The sequence below is a fragment of the Equus asinus genome, chromosome 9, assembly GCF_041296235.1.
Source record: "Equus asinus isolate D_3611 breed Donkey chromosome 9, EquAss-T2T_v2, whole genome shotgun sequence".
In the NCBI taxonomy this organism is placed as follows: domain Eukaryota; kingdom Metazoa; phylum Chordata; class Mammalia; order Perissodactyla; family Equidae; genus Equus; species Equus asinus.
This window is the reverse complement of record NC_091798.1, coordinates 21,909,493-21,935,997: the sequence shown is the minus strand read 5'-3', so window position 1 is coordinate 21,935,997 and position 26,505 is coordinate 21,909,493. Positions and strand designations below refer to the sequence as shown.

The following is a 26,505-nucleotide window of genomic DNA, read 5'->3' as shown; positions in this document are numbered from 1 at the left end:
AGCCCATGCCTGGCGCACAGAGGGTCTTCAATGCATGCTGGCACCTCCTCCTTTAAGTGGGCTCCCTGGGGCCGTGGGCTGCTGCTCCACTCCGCTGGCATTATCTGCACCCTCCTTGTGTCTGTTCTCCTTCAAGTGCTCTTTGCTGCAGCCAAACATTGTTTCCTTCCATTGTGGCCCTCCCACCTTCATCACGCTGTTCCCTCATCTGAGAATGCTGTCTCCTTACAGGCTCAGCCTCCTCCAACCCTACTGTGTCTCTAAACATCCAAATCCTCTTGTTCCCTCAAGACCTGCATCAAACGCCATCTCCATGCAAGGATGCACCAGCCCCCAGCTGGACACCATGGCTCTTCCCCATGCCCCGGGCTGCACATCTGCCTCTCTCTCAGGACGCAGCACATCCTGCTTGCAGGAGAGTTCTCGCAGCAGTGTGTTGGTCTCTGGACTCGCAGGAAGCTCTTTTGGGAAGGGCGTGTCTCGCTCAGTGCATCCACAGTGCCAGGTGCTCAATGCACTTTGGTCGATGAATGAGGGGCTGAACGAGTCAATGACGGATGAGGAGAGCACACAGGGAGGGATGGGCAGAGGTGGATGACACCTCAAACCCGGTGGCAGCTCCGGCCCTGGGAGCACGATGGGCTCACAGCCAGCCCTTCCCCAGGGTGAATAACCTCAGGGCTCGGTCCTGCCCACATCATAAAACGGCAAGTGCTTCCTCTTCAGGGGAGAAGTGGGCTGACCTGGGGGCTGAGCTCAGCATCCGGAGGCATTTATAAGCTGGGGCACTAGACGGCTCAGGAGCACAAGCTTTCTCCTGCCCCCGCCTGCTCTCTGGCCTCCAGCTCTCCCGGCAGCATGGCCTTCACCGGCAAGTACGAGATCGAGAGTGAGAAGAACTACGATGAGTTCATGAAGCACATTGGTGAGTGAGCTCCTGAATATACCTTCCCTGGCTGCTCTGTCCCAGCCAGCTCGGGGCCAGCAACCCAAACTCTTGGACTTCGCTTATTCATTCATTCACTCCCGCATTTGTTGAGCAACTACTTTGTTCCAGGCTCTGGGACTAATAAGAACCATAACACTTTAAAGCAGTTAGGGAATATTACTATCTCCACTTTCTGGTGGAAAACTGAGGCCCAGAGAAGTTGAGTTACTAGTCCAAGGTAACGCAGCTAGTAATTGGTGAAGCGGAGACTTGATTGGTTTATTCATTCAAACATTTACTGAACCCCTGCTGTATGCAAGGGCCAACCCAATGTTACTGAAAGGGTGTCTCAGCAAGACTTGTAAATCAGTGGCAGAGGTCATTAGAACCCAGGACCCTATGAGGAGATGATGAGTGCTGTCACGACAACCTGCCTGGGGAGTGGTGACCAAAGGGTCAATATAGAGACCAGGTTTGACAAGTCACTCATTCACTCAGTCATTCACCAAACAAGGGCCTCTTACCGTGCTAGGCACTGTGGGCAGAGATCAAAGATCCTACTCCTCTCACTGCTCGATTTGCAACACTGGTTGTGAGGAACCAATGGGGCCATGGACTTGATAATCCTGCAGCAATCCTGGTGCGCTGTCTCAGTCTGAGGCAGTGCCACTGTCAAGCTTCAGAGGACAGTGCCACGGGACCTACCTGTGCCCTACCCCCTAGTGGCCAGGAAGGCCCTGAGAGCACAGTCCACGTGCTCTGGAGCCTTGGGGAGGAAAGAGCCCCTCAGAGTCAGTGATTGGGGGTGGCCCTGAAGGAGCCGGGACTTGGCTTCACCTGCGACACTCTAGTGTGGAAGTGGAAGTGAGCCAGACTCAGTTCGAGACCCAGTTCTGCCTGGAGCCCCCATCCAGATGCTGGAAGCCCCATTCCCGTTCTGGGTCTTCATTTCCGAACTGTGGAATCAGAGCGTTAGGAGACTGTCTTGATGGTCCCATTCATTTTAGAACTCTGTGAGCTTGGCAGATTTCTGTTATATTTATGTTACAGTCCTATCAGAAGAGCAGCTATTATTTATTGTCAATTATATGCCAGAGGCTTTACAAGACACAATCACTTTAATCCTTGCAACAGCCCTGTGAAATGGGCCTTATTAGCTCCATTGTGTGGATGGAAACACTGAGGCGCCGAGAGGTGGTGACCTGCCCAAGCCACATGGCTTGTGGTAGGTCTGGGATTGGTGCCCCTCATCATCGTGCTAGCCTGCCGCAGGGGAGAAAGGTTCTTCCCCAAAGCCACAGGTTGTGAGCCGCTCCGACACGGCCACTCTGCTTGTTCCCGGGCCCAGGGATCCCCAGCGAGACTATCGAAAAGGGCCGAAACTTCAAGATCATCTCGGAGGTGCAGCAGGACGGGCAGAACTTCACCTGGTCCCAGCACTACCCCGGGGGCCACTCCATCACCAACAAGTTCACCATCGGCAAGGAGTGTGACATGGAGACTGTGGGGGGCAAGAAGTTCAAGGTGAGAGGCCGCTGGCCGCCCCTCCCTCCTTCCCCAGGTTTCTGGCTAACTTCTCCTCAAACACATCCCCTGGGGCTGCTCCACAGCGCAGCCTTCTTTCTCGAGTCTAGCCTCCAGCATTAGGAGCTTGAGTTACTTGGCGATTTAACCACTCCTGGTTTTTAGTGCTACCATCAATAATGGACACTCCAACGACAGTAAAAATTGTTAACATTTGCTGAGCAGTTAATCCAACCCAGACACTTGCTGAACACCTCACACACATTCACGTGGTTCATCCCACGAGGTCACTACAATTACTATCCCATCTTACAGATAGGGAGTCGGGCTGAGCCATCGGGAGAGGTTGCCCGGTCACACAATAGGGGCACGGCTTCACACCCAGCCAGTCTGGCTTCAGAGAGCAGAATCACTTTTTATGTTGCTTCCCAGCGTAGCCTAGAGATGAATAATCCCAGAATCAGACCCATCCGGGTTTGAAATTGCAGTCTTGGGTAGCAAAGAAGTAAAAGGTAACTGTTTGTCGTCATCCTATCCAGACTGGTCTCTCAGGTCTTCCACCCATTCTGGGTCCCCTCCAGCCCCAACTATGGCCATCAGTACTTTGCTCCTCAGGCCACCAAGGCAGAGAATTAGTCATAATGTTCATATTCTGTCACTTGGGTATTTTAACATTAACAATCTCTCAAGCTGTCTTTCTGGGCCAGCACACAGTGATTTGCCGTATTCTTTTTAATGGCTGCACAGTATCCTATTGTACGGAAACGCTGTCGTTTATTTAACACTCCCTCACTGGCGGACAGTTAGGCTATTTACGGGTGGGGAATCTAGGCTGGATATTTAGGTTGTTCACTCTTACAAACAATGCCGCAATTGACGTCCTTGGACGACAGCATTGTCACCCTGATGATGATGATCACAACCAACTCCGTAGTTAACGAGGGGCGCTCAGCATGTGCCAGGCATTGTTCTGAGCACTTTACACACATCACATTAAATCATTTCATCCTCACAGTCACTCTATGAAGTAGGTACAGGTCCTACCCCCATTTCAGAGAAGAGGAAACTGAGGCACAGCGAGGCTGAGTGACTCGCACAAGTTCTCTCTCTGGATAAACAGTATGTAACTGTCTGTCTATAAGGCCAAGTGACTCCCAGAGGGGCATTGCTGGGGCTGTGGCAGGCCCTTCCTCCCTGAGGGGCTGGCCTGGGTTCGGGGGCCTCTGCCAATTCAGGCTGGGTCTCGCTTCTCTTCCAGGCCACCGTGCAGATGGAGGGTGGGAAGCTGACGGTGGACTCCCCCAACTTTCACTTTTCCTCGGAGATTGTGGGAGACAAGCTGGTGGAGGTGAGTGTCCTGCTGGCTCCTGGGATGATGGATCAGACGCTTTTCTGGCCCCAGCCCTGGTCCCTGAGAGGTGGGCCTCTGGGCAGCTGGCTCTGTGAGCACCTCCCATGCGCCAGGCTCCATGCTGAGCACTGGGGCATGTCATCTCATCGGCTCTTCACAATAACCCTGTCAGGAGTTCTAACCTCCATTTAACAGGCGAGGAGACCGAGGCACAGGAAGCCTCACTGATTAGCCAGAGCTTTTACGGACTCTTCCCAGAGCGTAAATGGAGGGTCCGGGTGGGCCCTGCAAGGGCAGCTGCCACCCCACTCCACTTCTACAAGGGACTGCAGACTCTTCCTGCTAGATCTTCTGATTTTTCAAGAGAAGCTGGAAATTTGCACTTCTATGTGAAATCTCCAGACTATTAAATGTTGGCAACTAATTAAACTTTTTTTTTTTTTTCTGAGGAAGATTAGCCCTGAGCTAACATCTGCTGCCAATCCTCCTCTTTTTGCTGAGGAAGATTGGCCCTGAGCTAACAGCCCATCTTCCTCTACTTTATGTGTGGGCCACCTACCACAGCATGGCTTTTTGCCAAGCAGTGCCATGTCCGCACCTGGGATCCGAAAAGGCGAACCCCGGGCCGCCGAAGCAGATCGTGTGCACTTAACCACTGCAACACCGGGCCGGCCCTCTAAACATTTTTTTAAAATGCTGGCAAGGCCAACACATATACCAGGCCAGAGCCCCCTGGGGTCCAGTCTACTCTCCCTAAGGTTCTGCAGAAGGGAAATGAGGGAGGCAGGGTTTGCCACCTCCTCATCTTCTCCTTCTCTTCTCTTGCTCGCTCTCTATCCATTTCTCTCTTGTTTCCTCCTTTCCTCATCTCAAACCCAGTCTAGAGGAACGGAGCACACGGCCCAACAGGCTCAGTGCACTCCTATTATTCCCATTTTACAGAGAAGCCATAGAGGCTCAGAGACAGCAAGTAACTTTCCCAAGGTCACACAGCTAGTTCATGGTGGAGGCAGATCCCATCAGCTGATTTCTAGACTAGGCTCTCTGCCTGTTCTTCCTCCCTTCATTTTAATTTTTTAAAAAATCTAGAAATAAATAGATGTATGTTTTAAAAAAATATATAAAAAGGACAAAAGTGACCATACTTTTTCCTGATGGAAATTGACCTCTTGGAGATTCTGACGAAAGTTTTGGACATGTTTTTACATGAAGTCAGCAGTGGGTTCTGACTCCCAGAGGCAGGCTCCCCAGCCTGCGAGGTGTGCAGCGAGGACAGGCAGGAGAACTGAAGCAGGTTTGTGCCCGACAAGAGAACTGATCTTCCCAAATGGAATGAACCTGTTTCTCGATACCTAGAGGGTCCTGAGCAGGGAGCCTGTGTCGTGTGAGCAGTGCCCAGAGTCCAGGGTTGTCACACACACACGTATGCATGCACACACCGATGCACGCATGCACAAGGGCATAGGAATGCATGCATACAAATGCACGTGCACCGTCTGGGTTCCAAATCTCCCACCTCTAGAGGCTCAGAGTCATCCTGGCCACCACCCTCCTTCTGCCAACAGGGAGTACATTTGGTGGGCGTCTCTCCTCTGGCCTCCAGTTCACCAGCAGCTCCCCTGCCGTGTTTCAGCACCTCTCCTCTGGACTGAGCCCAGCCTCCCTGCTGCTTTCAGCTCCCCCCCACCCCACTCCAACTTCCATTCATCCCACAGGCAAATCACACATCACCTCACACCACTGCCCTTTGACAAACCCGCTTCCATAAAACCCCCTCTGCCACTCACCCCCTTCCCGTGAGAATGCTGCTTTCCTTCGCTGGGTATCAGGACCAACTGACAACGCCTGTCCATCTCACGACAGCGTGTCCTGATAGCCTTGAGCCCAGGGCACTGCACACAGTGGGCCTTCACTGAACAGCATCCTCTTGCCTGCCTCTCCCACAGAACCTTACACTTCCGGAGGGCAGGGACCATCTTCCCCTCACCGAGCACAGGTGCCCATGAACGCTGTACGGTGGCGTGGTTGAGTGTGGCCTCTCGACCTCAGAAGGGTCACTTGACTTCTCTAGACTTTAGTTTTCTCACCTGTACAATGGGTACAACCCTGGAGTGTTGTTGGGAGGGTCAAATGGGATAATTCAAGGGAAGTGCCTGGCATAGGTGAAGGGAAATGAACAGGAGCTGGAAGCTTATCATGCGAAGAGCCACATCACCCTCAACATCTGTTTAGCACTTTTGCCACACTGAGACCGCACAGTGACTCATGTAATAAAAGGGGAAACTGAGGCCCAGAGAAGTGGTGCAGCTGACTCGCTTCTCCTCAGGGCTGGGACCGGAGGCCACTCTTCCTCCAGCGGTGCCCATGGTCACCTGGGGCCCCGGTACTGACTTCCTCTGTTCTGGCTGCTTCTTTCAGACATCCACGGTCAGGGGCGTGACCTACGAGCGCGTGAGCAAGAGGCTGGCCTGAGCAAGCAGGCGGGGCTCCGAGGGGGCTACAGAGCCACCAATAAAGCTGGGATCAGAACAGACGTTCTGCTCGCCCCAGAACTTCTTTGTCTTTGGTTTTGTTTTCTGGTGTCTGGGGACAGTTTCTGGCTGGCTGGGGGCGGGAAACCCCTGAGGATGGCTACACGGGCCAAACCGTGGCCTTGAGGTCCCTGTGGGGTCTTTGTCACGGCAGAGGAAGACCTGCCTGAACGTGGACTGAGTCCACCTGACCTCGAAGAAGCCTAAGGCGGTGCTCCAGCAGCATGGTGGCACGCCTCTGTGGACCCCCTGCCCACCTGCCACCCACCACTCTGTGGTTAGACAATCCTTTCAAGAGACAAATGTCACCTGGGAGGGGTGACACATTGACTCTCACATGGGCCAGGAGGACAAATACATCAGAATTCGTGGGTGGGGGCAGGTGTGGCTCTTCTGGCTGTAAGGACACTGGGATGCAGGCCCCAGGGCTTCGCCAGGGAAGCTGTTTCAGCCTAGTCGTGGCTCTGCTCTTAATTTGCTGTGGAGTCGTTCCTTTGGGCCTCAGTTTACCTACTGGTGTAAAGAGGGGCCAGGAGGACCAATAAGGAACTGAGGAGAAATGAGTCTATGAGGGGGCAAAGGGGCAATGGGAGTGACAGGAGGAACAGAACAGACAGGAATGTCATGGTCTGGACAGGGGGGCCTGGGAGAAACTTCGAGAGGCTGCAGTGGGCTGGGGAAGGTGGTCAGAAGGGTTGCCCTGATGCCCTGGTAGGTGCTGGGAGCCCTGAGTCCGGAAGGCTTCCAAGGGAGGCGGCATTTGGATTTAGCAGATGTCCCTACCTGATTACTGCATCTCTCCGGGGCATGGGGTAGAGGCGGTGGCCTGCTGGCTCCTGGCTACATAACCCCCAACCCAGAGCCCCGAATCTCTCTCCTGGGAGCGTTCCCCATCTGGATACCACCTTGACTTCTTTTGACCCTATACTTCTCTGTATGACTGTTTTTATTTTAAATGCACTTATTTTGAAATTTACTTACTTAAGGGGGCCGGCCCTGTGGCCAAGTGGTTAAGTTCACGCGCTCCGCTTTGGCGGCCCAGGGTTTCACAGGTTTGGACCCTGGGCGAGGACATGGCGCCACTCATCAAACCATGCTGAGGTGGCAACCCACGTGCCACAGGCAGAAGGACCTACAACTAAAAATATACAACTATGTATCGGGGGGCTTTGGGGAGAAAAAGGAAAAATAAAATCTTTAAAAAAAAAGCAAAAAAGAAACTTTCTAAATTTTTATTTTAAATTCACTTATTTTTACTACAATGCAAACTTTACATCACTTCTTTTTTTTTTGAGGAAGATTAGCCCTGAGCTAACATCTGCTGCCATTACTCCTCTTTTTGCTGAGGAAGACTGGCCCTGAGCTGACATCCGTGCCCATCTTCCTCTACTTTATATGTGGGACGCCTACCACAGCACGGCTTGCCAAGCGGTGCCATGTCTGCACCCGGGATCTGAACCAGCAAACCCTGGGCTGCCGAAGCAGAACGTGCAAACTTAACCGCTGAGCCACCCGGCTGGCCCAGCCCACCATCACTTCTACACATGGAAAGCTAACATCCTTTGCCACAAATAGATGAAAACTACTAAAAAAATCAAAGCTGAAAGGTGTTGACTTCTAGCTAGGTTCTGTTGCCCGTGCAGAGCCCTGAGCCTGAGGCCCCCCTTTGTGAAGAGGGGAGAGAGATGTAAGAGACAGCCGCGTCAGAAGGGGGACATTCTCTTTGACTAATCACACCTGTAGGCCTGCCGAAAAGAGAGGAACACACAGACTGGAAGTTGAAGTATCTAAATTACCTTGAATATACAAGTCCGGCACATGGGACATAAGAAATAAGGTTGACTCAATGCCTTGCATGGGGTTTGGCACACAGCAGGCGCTTAATAAGTGCGACCTGACATAAGATCCTTCCAGCCCATGTAATCCACGGCCTTCCCTTTGGGGGCCAGCCTCAGCCGACCGGGAGAGACAAGACAGACAGCAGGGCCCAGCTCACTGGCAGCTCGCTCTTCGCCTCCTCCCACATCCTGCCCTGAAGCTTGTTTATCTTTCCAAGAACAGCACTCACTGCCCTCCCTACCCCCACACCCCCGCCCCGCCTCCCACCAAGCCAGGACCCCACGAATCCCATCGTTGGGCCAAGACTTATTGCTAATTAAGTGAACTAGGTAAGCATTAAATTAAACTAGCAGTGTTGCTGTTTCCCCTCCAGACTGAATAATTACTCATAATGAGCTTGGATAATAAGTCTCTAAATAACAGAGTTAACCATAATTAGGCTGAAAATTGAGAAAGAAAGAGAGTGGGGAAGGGGAGAGGAGAGAGAGAAATTCTTACTTTGGTAACTGATTCAAGGACAAATTCAAATCACCGGCAGGGGAGAAATTCTTAAGCCAGTGTTGTAACGGATTCTCAGACTCATGGAATAGCAGGACCTTGCAGCTCAGCACTTTAAACTCTGTATTTCACAGATATGGAAACCATGGCTCAGAGAGAGGAAGAAATTCATTCAAGGTCACACAGCAGTGAATGAGTCTCTGAGAGTAATGTGGGGTTGGGCCTCTTTGGCTGATGGAAGCTTCAGTTTCTCAGTTCAGCTTATGAGGGTAAAGGGACTAAGGTGAGCTAGAGAAAAGTGTCCATTTTGCTGGCAAATGGCAAGGAGGCTTCCTTGGCCAGGAGAAGGGACAGTGGTTCAGAGATTCAACTCTGGAGTCACATTGCTAGGGTTCGAATCCCTCTCTTACCAACTAGAAGCTGTGACTTGGGGTAAGTTCAGCCACTTTTCTGAGTCTCAGTTTCCTCCCCTGTGAATGGGGATAACAACTTCCCTTACCTAATAGAGGCGTCATGCTACAGACTCACTAGATGTTAGCTACCGCCATCACGCCCACTATCACCACCACCATCGCCACCATTGTTATCAACCAGTGTGACGAAGGGTTAGGGGTTCCTCCTCCGGGAAGCTGTAAGGCCGTGGGCAGGTGCTGGATTCTCAGTCTCACCTTACCCACATGTAAAATGGGCTAATAAGACCTTTCCTTCCTGGGAACCAGGGGAGTTGCAAGGGTAAAGGATAAAAATCCACTCTCATGGCTTCCAAAAAGTTAGAGGAGCTTCATCATTTTGCTGTGCTGCTCAAGACGCTGTAGTGACTGGCTACACCACAGACCCCAGTCGGGCGCCCTTTACCCCGGGCTCTTCACGGCCTTCACCCTGATCTTCGGGAGTCATCTCTCCCCCTTCTGCCAGGGAAACCGCCTCCCTCCTGCCAAGCTTATCTGGTGAAACAAGAGCGTCCCAAAGCATCTTTACAGACCATCACTAGGTGGCGCTCCGCCACCCTGTGGACACCAAGATGAGAGAGTAAATTGGGGGAGCAGAGGGAAGACGGTGGGCAGAGAAATCCTGAGAGATTGGGCCTTGGTGCTGGTGTGTATGAGAGATCTATGGGTGACAACGTGGAGGCCACACTGCTCCTCAGTCAAGCATATCTAAGTGTGAAACCCAGTCTACCACTTGCCCACAGTGAGACCCTGAGCCTCCCTGAACCTCAGTATCCTCATCTGGAAGATAGTGATAATACTACTAGCTCACAGTGTTGTTTCTGAGGACAAAAGAGTAGCGGGGCTAAGAGAGCACGAGGAAAGTGTGAAATACAGGGCCTGGCACATAGTCAGTCTCACTAAACAGCTATTAAGGGCCCTTCCTGGTGGTTCAGCTGGTGAGAATGGGCACACACAGGGTCAGAGCTCTTAAAGCAGGGAGAAGTGTCCCAAACCAGCTGTGCACAGCACGACCTGGGGGTCCTGTTAGAAGGATAGCCCGGGCGCCCCCCGGACCTGCTGAACCATATTCCTTAGGTCTGAAGATCAGGGAGCTGTCACTGTGAAGTGCTCCCCGCCAGGCATGACCTGGGAGATTATTCCAGTCCCAACCCTCACATTTTTTTTTAAACTTAAAAAAAATTTTTCCTTCTTCTTCCCAAAGCCCTCCAGTACATGGTTGTATATTTTAGTTGTGGGTCCTTCTGGTTGTGCTATGTGGGATGCTGCCTCCGCATGGCCTGATGAACGGTGCCAGGTCCGTGCCTAGGATCCGAACTGGTGAAACCCTGGGCCACTGAAGTGGAGAACATGAACTTAACTACTCGGGCACGGGTCTGGCCCCCCCAACCCTCGCATTTTGCAGATAAAAAAACTGACATCCAGAAAAGAGAAATGACCTGCCCAGACCCAGGGAGCAGCAGAAAGCCTGACTCCCTGTCTATCCTGCCTGTCGTGTCTCAGGCAGGGGCAGGGCCTGAAACCCTGGTCCAAGCTGGCCCGGCAGAAGCCTGACCACTCAAGGACATCCTCTTCTAAGGCTGCAGCTGGGCTGGAGGCAGGTGAAGCTCAGAGGCTCCCTGGGCCCCCACAGAAGGGAGGGCCCACTACATACAACACCTTCATAGAACGCACTGCTCAGTAACGATACCAAGCACTCTGTGCTTTCCTACCATCGACCTGAAGCGAAGGCAGATGGCCTTCCTGCTTACAAATGAGACAGGTTCAGAGTGAAGAGGTTGCTTTTCTCAAGGTCATCCAGTTGAGAGCAGACAAACTCAGACTTTCCCCTCTCAGGCCCAATGTTCTTGTCTACATACGAGAAGTTCCGAGCTTCCAGCCCAAGAACCACTCTAACTTACAATGTATCTTACTGGTCTTCAATCGCGTTAAAAATCTTTTAAAATATAATTTCTAAATTAAATGAAAAATTAGTACATCTCCTAGAAGGTGCAGGTTTCCAGTTTCTCTGGACATCTGACAGTTCGCTAACCCAGAGCAAATACCTGAAAAGTATTAATTGGCCAGAGCTGAGTAGAAGCCATACCCTCTAGGGGGACACTGGCTTCAACACAGTCCCTACGATGTCACGATGTCTCAGTCACCAAGCTAGACTCACTCACCATGTTACCTGCCTGGTCCTGGTGGGCACTTAGACTTGAGACTCCTGCCAAATGCTATGGCCTTTCTGCTGAAATTCAAGTCACAAAGGTCTTCCCTGAGGAACAGAGAATGAGGTCTATGAGGGCAGGTACGATTCTTTCCCAGACGCTTGGTGCCAGGGATTGCCAGAGGCAGCCAGAGGCAGCGTCCCTCCGGGACACGCTCCAAGGAAGCCTCAAGCCTGGTCCCAGATCTTTGCCTTCACCAGTGGGCCTGGGGGACCCCTCCCAGATCAGAGCCTAATGTGAGCAGACAGATGGACCATAAATCACATTAGTCCGTGGCAGATGTGCCAGGAGCTGTGTTTCTGTATCTGTCTGCTGGCCAGCATGCTCTGAGAACGCCTGCCACTCCGCAAATCCAGAGCATGAACGCCAGGCAACTCTTTGCTTTTAGGAACCCAAATCCATTGATGTCATGTCCTCCCCACCAGGTGAGCGGGACAGCCAGCTGGGACAGTCACAGAGCCTTTCACCTGAAACCCTTGATGGAGATAGCACAGGGCGGCAGGCACTCAGCCTGCTTGGGTTCGAACTGTGGCTCCTTCTTTCACCACTGCTGTCTTCAGGCAAACCACTTCTCCATGCCCCCGTTCTCTGATCTGTAAAACACAACTAGTAACAGTTCCTACCTTGCAGGTTACCAGGATGACTGGAATAATACGAACAAATTCCTTAGTTTGTACATCACACACAGTAGATGCTCAACACAGGCCAGCTGCCATCCTTAGTGCCACCAGCATCAGGTGATGACGACATTCTATATATCCTGTTGGGGGAGGAAGCTTAGGGCACAGCCCTCAAATCCAGTAAACAAATTGAGATCATTTCAGATGGTTAACAGCTATGAAGAAAATAAAAGGGATAATGAGAGTGACCAGGGCTATCACAGAGACCTCTCTAGGAGGTGACAGGTGAGTTGAGGTTTCTCAACCTTGGCACTGTTGTCATTTGGGGCCAGATCACTCTTTATTGTGGGGGCCGTCCTGCGTACTGTAGGATACTGAGCAGCATTCCTGGCCTCCACCCACTCAGTACCAGCCATACCCATCTCCCAATGGTGACAACCACAAATGTCTGCAGACACTGCCAAGTGTCCCCTGGCAGACAAAAATGAGCCCTGCTGAGCATCACTGATATAAAGGCTCAAGGGAGAAGAGCACTCAGAGGAGAGATCTGATGGCTCTGGAGAGCCGGACTCTGAACCCAGAGGGCATGAGGAAACGGAACCCTGACCCTGACCTTAACCCAGGCATTTGCAATGCTGAGCCAATTCCTTAAAATAAATCTCTCTCGTTCTATATGTAACAGGTTCTCTTTCTCTAGAGAAGCCTGACTGATACAGTGGTCCAGCTGGGATGTCAAGCCTTAACTTACCTGCTGCCCGTGTCCCCAGGGAGCCCCAGTTCCAACCCAAATGAAAGGACCCAGCTCCACAGGAGCCAGCCTTGCTGTTACCCACCCCCACAACCTCTCAGGAGGAGCAGACACTCCCACGGGGGCTGATACGAAAGGGGGCGGGGGCCAGGGGGCGGGCTAAGAGCCGGCCAGGAAGAGAACTGAGAGACCAGGAGCAGGTGACGTGTTTATTGCAGGGCATCTTTTCCTGGGGGCCGGCTGGCTGTGAGGCTCTACTGGGGGGCCCCTCACAAGCCCCCAGCCCCCAAAAAGACAGACACAATAACTTGGAATCCAAACCAGTCGCACATAAATAAAAGGAGGTTGGCAAAGGCAAAAGAGAAAAACAACAAACGAACGTGCAGTTTCCTACGCTAGTGTGGCAAAGTGGCAGCACCGTCTCCACGTCCAGTCTCTCTTCTCATTCCGCTTCCACACTGAGGCTTCCCCTGCCCTGAACACCACCTTCGGATCTGACACAGCAGGCTGCAGCCACTTTGGGGCAGTCCCCCTGCCACGGTCTCCTGGACTGGCCAACGAGTCAACAAAACCAATGTGGGTTCTTAAAAAACAAACCAAAAAAAATGCTTCCGTGGTTCTTGGCACCTCCCAGTTGTGATGAGTGAACAATGTGTCCCCAGACCCTGGACCAAACAAAAAACACGCTGAGCACCAGCTGCCAGTCAAAATAAAAACATATTGCACATGGTTACAAGGGTCTTCCTGAGAGCCCTCTCGTTGCAGACACCCAAATACTGGCCTTCCATCCAGTCACTGGCCTGTCGTCGGTGGTGGTGTCATTTCCCTCGTACACCCCCACGCCCCAGATCCAGTGGCATTAAGCACACATTCCACATTATTATCCTCCGCTCTCAGCCAGACTCGAAGCTGAGGCTGGGCTTAAGCCCACATACATAAGCATGTGTGTGCGTCGGGGGCTGGTTTCAAACCTCTGCCTACATTTCAACAACCTTCTTCCTCTGGGTGGTTATCAAAGTTCTACAAGTGAACACAGCATCCAAGACGACGTGGAATTTCCTGGAACTGAGAGCCTAGAAAGTGGTTCTCCCCAACCATACGCTTTTGAAAAGGGAGCTCTGTTGTCACCCACGGGTCAGCTACAAGCCGGGTTCCAACCTCCAGGCCTCGTGCGGGACAGGCAGTGTGGCGATCAACATTGCTTTTCTCCTAAGGAATTTTCAAGTATCACAAAATCCCTGATGCAGTATGTAAACAAGATATCTTACGGAACAGAAAGCTAGGTCACTTCGGGAAGCAGCAGCATGTGAAATATCTAAAAGGCCCAAGAAGGTTTAGGTTCGACAACAAAGGCAAGACAGCCGCCCCACCCCATGCCTTGGAAGGCAGCCGGTCAGGCGTCAACACACACAGGGACCCCTGTGTGGGGCCAGGAAAAGAAAAGCACCCAATACAGCATTGACCAGGGTCCTGAGAACACAGCAGGCTGCCCCTTCTTTCTAGTGGTGTAGCTGCCGTCGGCAAAGAAAAAAGGAGTCTTTGATACTAAAAAGCAGACATGCTCATGGACTGGTGGTCTGCACCCCATTCCCAGTCTCCTGGCCTCTTAGCCAGGCTTTCATGATTCACTGGGCCCTGCTCCAGGGGACGGCCACTGAGCCATCCCCGTGCATCCCGGCCACATGCGGAAGACGTCCTCCAGAGGAATGCTCTTGGGTGAGTTATGTCATTCACTGTTTTGCTCTGGGTCAGTTTTATTTAAAAGGAGCACGGACCTCTCCATTCAAGGGCGACCAGGCTCTGTGGGGACAGCCTCCCAGTCGCCTCGCTCTGCTGAGTTCTCCCCGTCGGTGTCCTCTTCCTCTGCCTCGGTCTCCAAGGCCTCCCTGTGTGGCCCAAAGGGGCCCTATCTGTCAAAGCAGCCTGTGGGGAATGCGTGGCTCCCGCTGAAGAAGCTGTTTCCGTAAGTGGCGGTGAGGCAGTGCCTGGGCTCGGCTGCGAGGGCCATCTGCATGCTGAGGGACGCGGGGAGGGGCACGGGGCACACATCCAGGGGCTGGAGGGGAGGGTACGGGGCATGGAGGGATGAGCCAGTGCCTCCCGAGAGCAGGCTCCCCGCACGGTGGGCCTGCAGGGAGTCCCGATAGGCCAGGCACAGGTCCTGCACGGGGGTCTGGAACTGCACCAGGGTGGGCGGCGTCGGCTGGCCGAGGGCTGGGTAGGTGGGCGGCTGGAACAGCACTTGAGTGGAGGCTGGGGGTGTGCCGGGCACCATGGCCAAGGCCTGGCTCTTGACCGCAACGGCGTCCTTGAGGACATTATCATAAGCTCTGGAAGGAAAGGACGTGGGTGAGACCTGGAGGTCAAAGGCCACAACATCAGACTCCTGAGTGCACCTCCACCTGCCTTGCTAAGTGCGATCCGAGGGGATCTGTGTGTTCTTACTGCCTGGCTTTGCCCACCCTGCGCTCACTGCCTACAGCCTCGCCTCAGCTGTTCTTTAACTAAACTCAGGCCTCAGATCTCAGCTGGAATCTCCTTTCTACAAAAAAACCTCTGCTGACTCCTTAAGACCAGCCCAGCTTTCTCCGCAGCCTCTGCACTGTCCCATCTCAGCAGTCAACACCCCAGACAGTAACTTCGGGATACTACCTGGCCCCTCGTGCTGAGTGCAGGCTCTGAGAGGGAGGACCCCATCTGCTTTTGCACATCACTGCATCCCCACGCCTGGCACAGCGCCCGGTACTGAGAAGGCAGAGCTCCTGCTGCTCAGGTGAGCACAACCTCTGCCTTCCAGGCCCTTCTGGTGGCTCCATCCCCAGCTAGGTTGCTCCTGAGCTAGCAGATCTTAAGTTTTTCCATCTGAAATGGGGGATGGAACAGGTGTTTTTTTTTAAAAGGTTTTTATTTTTTCCTTTTTCTCCCCAAAGCCCCCAGTACATAGCAGTATATTCTTCATTGTGGGTCTTTCTAGTTGTGGCATGTGGGACGCTGCCTCAGTGTGGTTTGATGAGCAATGCCATGTCCGCACCCAGGATTCGAACCAACGAAACACTGGGCTGCCTGCAGCAGAGTGCGCAAACTTAACCACTCGGCCACGGGGCCAGCCCCGGAACAGGTGTTTTATCATCTCATAAAGAGGTTCCCCATAGAGATTTTGGGAAAACAAATTGATGAGAGAAAAGAGCAAAAGGAGGCTGCAGCAGCTCTGAGAAGGGGGCTATCCCAGAGCAGTGACAAGCATGGTGAAGAGCCAGGGCTGGTGCCAGCTACCCAGGGCGCCCATCCTCACTCAGACCAGATCACGTTCTCTGGCTCAGGTACCTTCTGAAAGGTACAGACTGTAAACATTTTAGAGGAATGAGACATGGGCAGCATGGGCAAAGCTCCCACATCAGAGGCCGAGAGACAGCTCTTCAGGGTCCCGTGGGCTTTTGCTGTGACCACGCTGCCTCAATCCCCCCCACGCAGCCAGAGGGACCAGCATCCAGGAAATGCTGCCACCTGTTGGGTGTCACCAGGTATGACTTTTCAGTCCTCTCTCCTCCGTGTGGTCACTACTTTCGCCTTGCTATCAGTTTCATGGTGTTGGGTCTATGATGCCTTTAAGCATCCTCTCTGATACACTGAACATCTCCTCCCCAAGATTCCCAGGGACCCTTGCAAGCAGGCTGTGGTCTCTTAGGGTAAGCCATTTTAGGCTTACTGGCTAAGAGGTCAACTTTGTGGCCATGTCTGAGAAAATCAGCCTGTAATGAGAGTCCCTTCCAAGAGATTACACTGGGACTCAAAGAACCCGGACATTTAGAAGGATGTGCACAGAGCTCCTCTTCTCCCTCACTCTTTGACCTAAAAATCGCAAACCCAAAGCTACCCAAAATAGGAAGGACCAACTCCCCAAATCCCAATTCTTTTTTTTTCTTCCTGCTTTTTCTCCCCAAATCCCCCCAGTACAAAGCTGTGTATTTTTTAGTTGTGGGTCTTTCTAGTTGTGGCATGTGGGATGTCGCCTCAGCATGGGCTGACGAGTGGTGCCATGTCCGTGCCCAGGATCCGAACCAGCGAAACTCTGGGCTGCCGAAGCAGAGCACGTGAACTTAACCGCTCGGCCATGGGTCTGGCTCCTCAAATCCCAATTCTATTAGGAGTCAACACGGCCCACTTAAAGTGAGACACCAGCTGGGGTAACCACCACAAGCCTCAGACTTCAGGCAATCGTTAGAGGTGGGCCTGCAGAGCAGGTGGAACCTGGGTCTTTTGGAAACATGGAAGGATCCCAACGGGAACTTACACCAGCAGGATTTCGATGCAGGTGCTGAGATGCTCCAGGGAGTAATCTGAGATCCTCTGCAGGTCTCTGGTCCAGTAGGGAGAAAGCTGAAGGCAGATCCTAGCGGCCCCCACGCAGGCTGCAGCGACCACCGAAGGCTGGAATTTGTAGAAAATATGATCTGGAACGGAATCACAGAGGGAGTCAGTATCACAAAGCATCACCCTGGGGGTGAGGTCCCCCTGAGAAGTGCCAGACAGATGACTAGGTTCAAGGCTGTCCACTGCTGCCACACACATATGATGAAAAATTGGAACAGCGTGAAGTTCCATTCTTGAATCTTAAACGCCATGGCTTGCAGTCTGGGATTTGTGATGGCAACCTAGAGCAAGTTGTCTTTAAAATATTGTCCATAGCTTCCCGGGGGCTGCACGCAGAACCGCCAATCATTTGTCCTTTCTCTGGCTGTTAGGGGTGAACGACGTACCATTTCAAAGACTTCTGTTTTGGGGTGTGACTGAGGGCTACTTACTAAGGGTAATGAAGCCTGGCCCACAGTAGGCACTCAATAAAAATCTGTTGAGTGAATGAATGGCTATAAGAGTTTGATATTCAAACTAAAATTGGCTCTTGACTTAGGTTTACTGAGGAATCTTTTTTTCCCCTCCAGCCCTATTGACGGATGATTGAAAAGTAAAATTTGTATATATTTAAGGCATACAATGTGATGTTTTGGTACATGTCCACATTGAGAAATGATCTGAGACATCTTAATGTCCTGCTGAGCTATCTGGCAACACGCAGAGCTGGTACTACTTATATGCAAAGGCCAACTTGAAATTCCCCCAGTTTTCGCGAATGACACTTGGTTGTCAGTGCATTATCATGCTGTCTTCAATTGTTTATGATTTTTGATGACTTCAATGTTGGCCTGTTAAAGCATGAATCAATCAGGCAGGGTGGTATTATGGTTACAGGCACAGACAGAGTGAGTGTCCTCATGTTCAAATCGTAGCCATGACCTTGGGTAAGTCTTCACCTTTTGAGCATCAATTGAAGAAGCTGATTTGTAAAATGAGAACAACAGAAAGGATTGTCATGTGGAGTCGTCATGAGGTTCAATGAGATAATGTACACAAAGCACTAAAATAAGGTGCCTGGTACACAGTAAGCGCTCAGTTAATGCTTTATATCGCAATTATTAACACTGTTACTCATGACCATTTTCGCTTTGTGGTGGCTAATCGAGTGGTTCTCTCAACAGTATTTCTGACCCAGTATTTTATCTAATACCTAGATTTTAAGACATTGGAAGAGTGAGATTCAAATAAAAGTCCCCAAACAGGGTAACTTTATTGCTAAGGCAGATGTAAACATAATCCCCACCCCCACCTCATCTGTATGATGACAGCTCTTCAGGAACAACCTACCTGTGCACCTGTGCTATTCAGATCATTTGCAATGTTCCAGGTTACCATAAGAAAAATTACCAGATGATCGTAAGTCTGTAGGGTACCAGCTGCCTGCATATAAGTTGTTATTTCTCTTTTACGTATTGGGGGAATCCTCACTCCTTCTTTGCTTTTTCCTTGCAAAGTGGGAGTGACTTGGTGACTTGGGTGGATGGGCCCCTGTCAGTACGGACTTCCTATGGACATGCCATCGTGCCACCTGATCCTGGCCCATGCGGGTGGGGAAGGGTGACAGCTCCTGACATCGGGCCCCACCTTGCAGGGTGACCTCTAGGAAGTAGTGAGCGTACTCCTTGAGGCACTCTTTGGTCTTGCGGGGGCAGGCGGTGGGCCAGCTGTGGCAGTGGTGGTCCTTCTGGCTGACGGAGGCCGAGAGGTAGTAGTCCAGGAAGTGGGCGGGCGTCGGCAGGCAGAGGTTCCAGCCAAAGGCCTCCAGGAGCAGCAGCTCCGTGCTCAGCAGCTCCTTCTTGGTGAGGGTGAAGCGCTGGCTGCTCAGGATCCTCGTGCTGTTTATCTGCTCCAGCTTGGGTACATGGTCTTCCCGATCCTCGAACTTACCTGTGGGAGAAGCAGAGGTTACTGGAAGACAGTACTTGACTGCATCCAGGAAGAGCGCGGTGGGAGGTGGGGGAAATGGGTGAAGGGATCAAAAGGTATAAACTTTTAGTTATAAGATAAATTAGTCCTGGAGATGTAATGTACAGCATGGTGACTACAGTTAATAATACTGTATTGCATATTTGAAGGTTGCTAAGAGAGTAGATCCTCAAAGTTCTTGTTACAAGAAAAAACCCTGTAACTATGTGAGATGATAGATAACAAATCACTGTGGTGATCATCTCACTATATACATATATCGAATCATTATGTTGTATACCCTAAACTAATACAATGTTATGTCGATTATACCTCAATAAAACTGGGGGGAAAATGACACTATGTGACTTCCAAGGTGAGGCTTTGCAACTTCCGCCTCCGCCCTTGGAGTGCCATGCTGAGAGACCTCCACGGAGGGAAGTCAGTCCAGCCTAGTGGAGGCGACAAGGCCACAAGGACGAGAACTAAGGTGTCCAGACAACAGGAGCACCAACTCTCAGACGTGTGAATGAGGCCATCCTGGACCTTCCGACCCAGCTTATCCTCCAGCAATTGTGTGAATGAGCCCCAGGGAAACCAGGAGAGGAACCATCATGCCACCCACATCATTGCTGTTTTAAATCAAGTTTTGGGGCATTCCTTTTGCAGGAATAGAAAGCTGGAATACATGCATATCAATGGACAGTGGCAAAAAGACGTGAAACCCCACAAATGTCACAGAGCTCAGAAAGTACTGAAGGAACAACGAATAGATACTGAAAGGTCCTGGAAATAAACTGCATGAAATAAAACTACACGGAACTAGATGCAAACAAACAAAAATAAAACACAAGCCTTGGGTTATCCCATGCATGGGTCCAGGGGACCAAGGTATCTACACAGCAAGCCCTGGCAGTCATCGCGGTCGTGGCTCCAAGGGGAAAGGGGTCAGGGGGGAGGGGGGTTCTGCAGGTGGGGCTGCTGGGCCCTTCCAGCCTCACCATGCCTCACTCTGGGGAAACCACGCACACCTGGCTGTGGCCTCCGTCACTGCGGTTCTCTGAAGGCACCGTGCCCTCCTTGCCTACAAGCCTCGTCTACGCAGCCCCTCTGTCTGTCTTCCCCAGCCCCTCTTCACTCACTCAGCCTTGTCCTTCACCTTCAAAGTCACCACCCCTGGGAAGGCCTCCGTGACCACAGTGCCCACGTACTGCCCGACCCCCACATCAGATGCTCAGCCCAGAGGCCTGGCCTGAGTCTGCTCACCCGTGGCCTCAAAGCCCAGCCTCCCAGCATGCACAGCAGCTGCTGAGCGAGCATCAGCAGAGGCAGGGGGCGGCTGGGCTGAGCTCCAGGCACACGTCTGTGCCGATCAAAGGAGCAGCCCACAGAGCGTCCACACACCTGTGCACAACCGCGAGTGCCTCTGACCCAGTTCTCATGAGACTCATGCTTTTTAGGAGAGAGAAAGAAGTAACCCCGACAGGCAGCCCTACTGCAGATACAACACATTCCTCAGGAAGGCCTCAGAAGACATCACTGAGAAAGGAAACACCCACTCCAGGAAGCTGGTATCTCCTCCTTCTCGGTGAGCCAGGCAACAGTCCACTAAGGGGGCAAACGGCGTGCCATGAAGCTCCGGTCATGATGGGCAGGAGCGGAGTGGGTGGAAACGTACAACACGGTGAGGACCAGAGACAATGGGTTCCTAAGCAGCTCATGGCACCCGCAGGCTCTATCTCCTTCCTGAGCCCCATTCATCCGAGCTCAGCCTGGCATGGCGCCGCCTCCAAGGCACACAGCTTCCTTTGAGTCACGTGCTTGGGCAACTCAGGCAGGTAAAGGCAAGGTCCAGGCTGCCCCAGGGGGAAGAGCCTCTCGTACACTGGAAATCCTGGGGCGGGGCCTGGCTGACCAGGCCTTACCAGCCTCCGCAGCCTCATGACCCCTCACCCCATGTCCCCAAGCACAGGATCCTGCCTCATGGAAGTCTGACCCCTCCTCCAGCTGGGGGTGCTGGACCCCTCACTCACCTTACCGTGCATCCTCCAGAGCTCAGTTCAGAGGCCACTGGATGTCATCAAGACACTTGGACTCCCATTACTCATTTAATATCAAGTATTAATATTAATGGCCAGCACCTGACCTTTCATAGGTTATTAATGGGTCTCAGCCCCATGAGGACCGGAACCATCTCTGACCCATTTGCTGCTGTGCCCCCAGGTCACAGCACAGTCCCTGGCACATAGTAGGTCCGCAAAGAACATTCGTGGAGAGAACGAATGGTGCTCTCTGGATAGTGGAATTCTGGGCCATTTCAACTGTTACCTGATGATCCCTGATTCCCTGTATTCCCTCATTTTTCTCCAATGAGTATTATTTTGTGCTATTTAAAAAGAAAGAAAAAATATTTTTTTGCAAAATTGTCAAGGTTTCCCTGAACCTTGTGCTGACCTGGGCCAGCGCGGTTCCCAGGCACTCAACAGATACGAGCTCTCTTCTGCCCTGGCCCAGAAGGTGGCCAGGTGAAGGTCCCGGCCCGGCAGAAACGTGCACTGTGCTAGGGGTGGCGGATAAGACCTTCCACAGGATCGCCAGCAGCCAGCAATCTATTCCGAGCGGCAGATGTGCTCAGATTAGTGTCCCCCCCGACCATGGTGCTTCGCAAACCTTTCAGAGCTCTGCCTTTTCCCCAGCCACCAGGCCCAAGAGGACGACCCTCAAATGGAAGGAGACATGGATGACAGAGGAATCTGAAGTCACCTGCTCCCTCTGTTCCCCACACTGCGCTTCTTGGGGACCCAGCACACTGCAGGCCAGAGGCTGGCAGAGCTGGGTCTGAATCCTCAGCGAGTTGGCTCTGGACCTAACGGCACTAGACTCCACAGGCCATTTGTTTCCTCTCTAGGAATATGTCCCCTGTGCAGATGAAATAGCCATGCAGAATGGAAAGTGCCTAATAAGCGGCCGGTACACAGAAACACACGGAGCCTCATGCTGGGCTGGGCCCTGGGCTTTGTGCCGGTCACTCACTGGATCCTCCCAGGGAGGTTCTGTTCCGGCCCCAGAGGCTCAGAGGAAAAGCTCCTGTGAGGTCAGCTCCACACCCACAAGCGACCTCAAAGACCCTGCTTTTAATTGCTGGCCGGAGATCCCAGCTTAGCGACTATTCCCCAGCACAATACATTTCACAACCAGAAAACATTTTAGGAGTTTCCTGGTGTCGCACGTGCCCAGCAGACGTTTCCGCCCCTCCTCCCATGATTGTGAGTGGGGCCAGCCCTTTGTCCCCAGCACCGCCACCAACAAGCCACCAACACCGCCACTCAGCTGCTTGCTCCTTATCGACAAAGGGTGCAGACAACAGATGCCTGGAAGGCTTCAGGCAGGTCCCCTGGGACCGGCGGGGGACAGAAGTCCATGTCTTTCCAAGTCGGACAAGAGCCACAGACTCTCTTTGACTCCTTTGATATACTTTTTATTTGTAAAATTTTCAAATCAACAGAAAAGAGAAAACAACAGAACAATGAACACAGATGACCCTTCACCCAGATTCACCAACTGCTGACACTGAGCCACATTAGCTCTGTGTGTGTGCACGTGCGTGTGTGAGGGTATAAAAACTGGTTTTACTGGACCATTTCTAACTCACTTACAGGGTGACATCCCACCCCTGGACACTTGCTCATCCATCCCTGGGGTTATTTTCCTACATTATCATAAGGCTATTAGCAATCCTAAGAACATCGGCATTGATGCAGCACCATCTTCTAATATTCAGGCCACATTTGACTTTCCTCCAAAAGCCCCCAGAATGCCTTTGATAACCTTTGTGTTTTTGGATCTACATCCAACCAGGCTCACACATGGTGTCTGTCAGGTCCCTTAGTCCTGTTCTTTCTTTGTTTTCATGACACCGACTCCGGATGAATCTGGGCCCGCTGTCTTGTAAATGCCCCATCTTCTGGACTGCTGAGTGCTTCCTCGGGATCTGACAGTTTGGGCAAGACAACTGCAGAGTGGTGCCTGTCCTTCTCACCGGACCCTGAGGAGTTACGTACGTAACGTCAGTTTGTCCCCGCAACGCAATGCTATGTTTGATCGCTCAGTTAAGGGGGTGACATTAGATCTCTCCATTTTAAGGGTACCATTTTCCTGTGAAATTAATACGTAATCTGTGAGGTGACACCCTGACACTCTGAATATCCTGTTTCCCAACCTTTAACTCAATGGTTTGGCATCCACAGATGGTCCTTTCCTGAATATATTATTACATTGGGGTTGAAAAAGAACTGTTAACAGTTCTATCATTCCATCCACATATTTCTTCTTGGATGTTCACAGTGACACCTTTTAGGACCCTCTGCACACCTGTGACTGATTCCTCCCACACTCCCAGGGGCTGCTGCATAGAGCGCCTGGGCGATTCCTGGCAGGTGACAGTTAGTGGACTGATGACAAGGAGTCCAGCTAAGAGGTCTAAACTCTTAACCACAGGACTAGACCACAGTGGCAAGATACTGTCGATCTAGCAAGCCTCAGGAGGGACACTCACAAACTGGCTTTTCCTTTTTTTTTTTAAATTGTGGTAAAATGCACATAACATAAATTTTATCATTTTAACCTTTTTTTTTTTTTACTGAGGAAGATTCGCCCTGAGATAACATCCGTTGCTAGTCTTCCTTTTTTTTTTTGCTTGAGGAAGATTAGCCCTGAGCTAACATCTGTGCCAATCTTCCTCTATTTTTTTCGTACGTGGGATACTTCCACAGCATGGTTGGTGGTGGAGTAGGTCTGTGCCCGGGATCCAAACCTGTGACCTCAGGCCACGGATGTGGACAGCGGGGAACTCTAACCATTTGGCCACAGTGCCAGGCCCCATTTTAACTATTTTTCACTGTACAGTTCAATGGCATTAAGTACATTCATTGTTATGCAATCAATCTCCAGAACTCTTTCATCTTGCAAAATGAAACTCTACACCCATTAAACGACTCCCTCTTGCCCCGCCCCCAGCCCCTGGTAACTACCATTCCACTCTCTGTCTCTATGAACAGACTACTCTACAGACTGGCTTGTCTTCTCCCACCTACTGTCCCGGCAATCAAGCCTTAAGCAGACCAAACAGGATTCCTGACTTTTCTGAATTAGGGCCAAGAGAAGCAATACTTTTAATTGCTTAAAAAAAAACTAACTCACTTTATTTTGGAAATTTTTAAATACACCAAAAGAAAAAATAGAAAAGATTACAATGAACCGCCACGAATGCATGTTCCAGCTCCAATAATCACCAACCTTTACACTGCCTTTAGAAAAACTCTTAAAGCACAGAACAGGATTCTATACAAAGTCAGCATTGCCCCATTTCTGACGCCCAGGCCCAGCGCGGCTCTATTCCCTGGCCAGCTGCTTTACCGCGGTTCCCAGTTAATCCCCCCAACAGTCCTCGATGCTGGTTCACAGCCTCATGCTGGGCGACCTGCTGCCCATTCAGGAGCTGGAGGCTCAGAGAAGAGGCCAAAGTTTCCTTCTAAAGAGAACGAGGTTTTAAAGCAACAGCTGCTACTCTTCTTTGCTAAAGAAATGCCCTTTCTTTGAAAACAGGCACAGCTTACTCCCTCCCATGAAGGACTACTCTCCTCTTTTAAAGCATTCTCTCCCCTGCTTTTCATCTGAGAGTGAGAAACAAAATCTGATCAGGAATTGAGACCCCGTGGCTGCCTCACAGACCTGAACAGCGCCCCCCCCCCCCAGCCTACTCTGTAGGGTGCTGACGACAATGGGAAGGGAGGGAGGCAGGTGAGAGGGATGAAGAGCCGCCCCAGTGGCTTCGCGGCCTTGCCTGGCTCTCCGGGTGGGGCCTGACATCATCCCGGGCGACTGTGGGAAGTGCTGGACAGTAGAGGTGGTGGGGACCGAAGAAGAGAGAGGAAGCTCTAGTGAAAAGGCTTTTCCAGAGGAGGAAGCATGGTCCAATAGTTCCCAGGCAAGGCCAGGCTGAATGGAGACCTTTCTGATGCTAATTCTTTCTGTCTCAGATGCTTCCTTCCTCAGAGGGGAGAGAAGTGGCCACCAGGAGGGGCGGAACCTGACGGCTTTATTTACAGCTTGTCCTGAGGATAGTTAATGAGGACCCAGGATCCCAAGGGCCCAGGATCCTGTGAAGCCAGTTGGAAACAGGTGAGAATGCCCCTCCCGACGGCCTCAAGTCCAGGATCAGGTGCCAGCCTCCCATCCCCAACCCCCTGTTATAACTTGTGTGATTTTGGGCTATCGCTGGGAAACCCACGTGTCAAAGGGTGGGTGGTGAGGGCCCAATGGGCGCAGGTCATGTGACTGCACACACAGGGGAGGCTCCAGAAACGGTAGCAGCTGCTGCTGTATTATTTCTTGAACACGATATTTATTCTTTGCACCCTAGACCTGGGTTTTTTTTTTTTTTTGATTTGATTTTTTTCCTTTTTCTCCCCAAAGCCCCTCAGTACATAGTTGTATACTCTTCGTTGTGGGTCCTTCTAGTTGTGGCATGTGGGACGCTGCCTCATCGTGACCTGAAGAGCAGTGCCATGTCCGCGCCCAGGATTCGAACCAACGAAACACTGGGCCGCCCGCAGCAGAGCGCACGAACTTAACCACTCGGCCACGGGGCCAGCCCCTCAAGACCTGGGTTTTCTTCTAAAGTCCTGTTAGTCGGGCACAGGTAACTAGAGTTAGTAGCCGATGCTGTAAGACATTTTCTTACAGGCTCTGGAAAAGGGGTGGAAATAAGCCCAAGAAAAGGCTCCCCCAACCCTACCTGATCCACCAGCCAGGCTGTGCTGGACGCCCAAAGTGGACAGCAGAGTGGCTCCAGCCTCCTTCCTCTGGGCTGTGACCTTGAACTCGCACCCTCCTGCTGGTGGTTCCAAGGTTCACAGAGAGGGAGGCAAAGGAGAGTATGGGGTACAAGGCCTTTCCCAGATGGGTCATCCCCACAGGGGCGGGACTCCCCCAGGTCACCCAGGCGGTGAGCAAGAAGCAGCATCTGTAGCATCAGGATGTGAGCTCTGGAGGGCAGGGAGTCCACACGTGGCTCCCCGCTGCAGGCCAGGCTCCAGCACAGCACAGCAGGCATCACTGCATGCAGGCAGCCCCAGGGAGGGGAGCCTCACGGGCTGTGCTCGCCCTTCACAAGCGCTCTCAGTTCATTCTGAGACATCCCTGGGAGGCTGGGAGTGTTTTCCACAGGAACTCAGAAGCTTGGAAGGGTTAAGTGAGTTGCCCCAATCACCCAGCTGGTAAGGGACAAAGCAAAATGAAAAGTCTGGCTGGCTGCTCATGAGGGTGGGGACCACATCTGTCTTGTAGAACATCATAGATACCCTTCACCTAGCATGGCATCTGGCACAAAGTCAATGCTTTAGACAGAGTTGTTGTTTTTTTCCTAAATATTTTATTTTTTATTTATTTTTATGCTTTTTGGTGAGGAAGACTGGCCCTGTGCTAACAT

At 51.8% G+C, this 26,505-nt stretch overlaps 2 protein-coding genes across 6 annotated transcripts in view; one reads left to right on the top strand and one right to left on the bottom strand.

Moving 5' to 3' along the window:
- The first annotated feature begins 765 nt into the window (after nucleotides 1-765).
- FABP6 (fatty acid binding protein 6) lies at nucleotides 766-6,365 on the top strand. The gene is made up of 4 exons (XM_014842733.3): nucleotides 766-925; nucleotides 2,277-2,452; nucleotides 3,711-3,800; nucleotides 6,222-6,365. Exons 1-4 carry the CDS (start codon nucleotides 859-861, stop codon nucleotides 6,273-6,275), a joined length of 387 nt encoding a protein of 128 aa, XP_014698219.1. The 5' UTR covers nucleotides 766-858; the 3' UTR covers nucleotides 6,276-6,365.
- Nucleotides 6,366-12,892: 6,527 nt separating this feature from the next.
- Nucleotides 12,893-26,505, bottom strand: part of CCNJL (cyclin J like) — a 54,090-nt gene continuing 40,477 nt past the window's right edge. For 4 of the 5 annotated variants that reach the window (XM_070517136.1, XM_070517134.1, XM_070517133.1 and 1 more), the window contains 3 exons: nucleotides 18,696-18,998; nucleotides 16,990-17,149; nucleotides 12,893-15,028 (listed from right to left, as the gene is read on the bottom strand). In XM_070517136.1, coding sequence (XP_070373237.1) covers nucleotides 14,605-15,028; nucleotides 16,990-17,149; nucleotides 18,696-18,998 — 887 coding nt within the window. In that variant the 3' untranslated portion in view covers nucleotides 12,893-14,604. The other variant, XM_070517135.1, reaches the window with a different exon arrangement.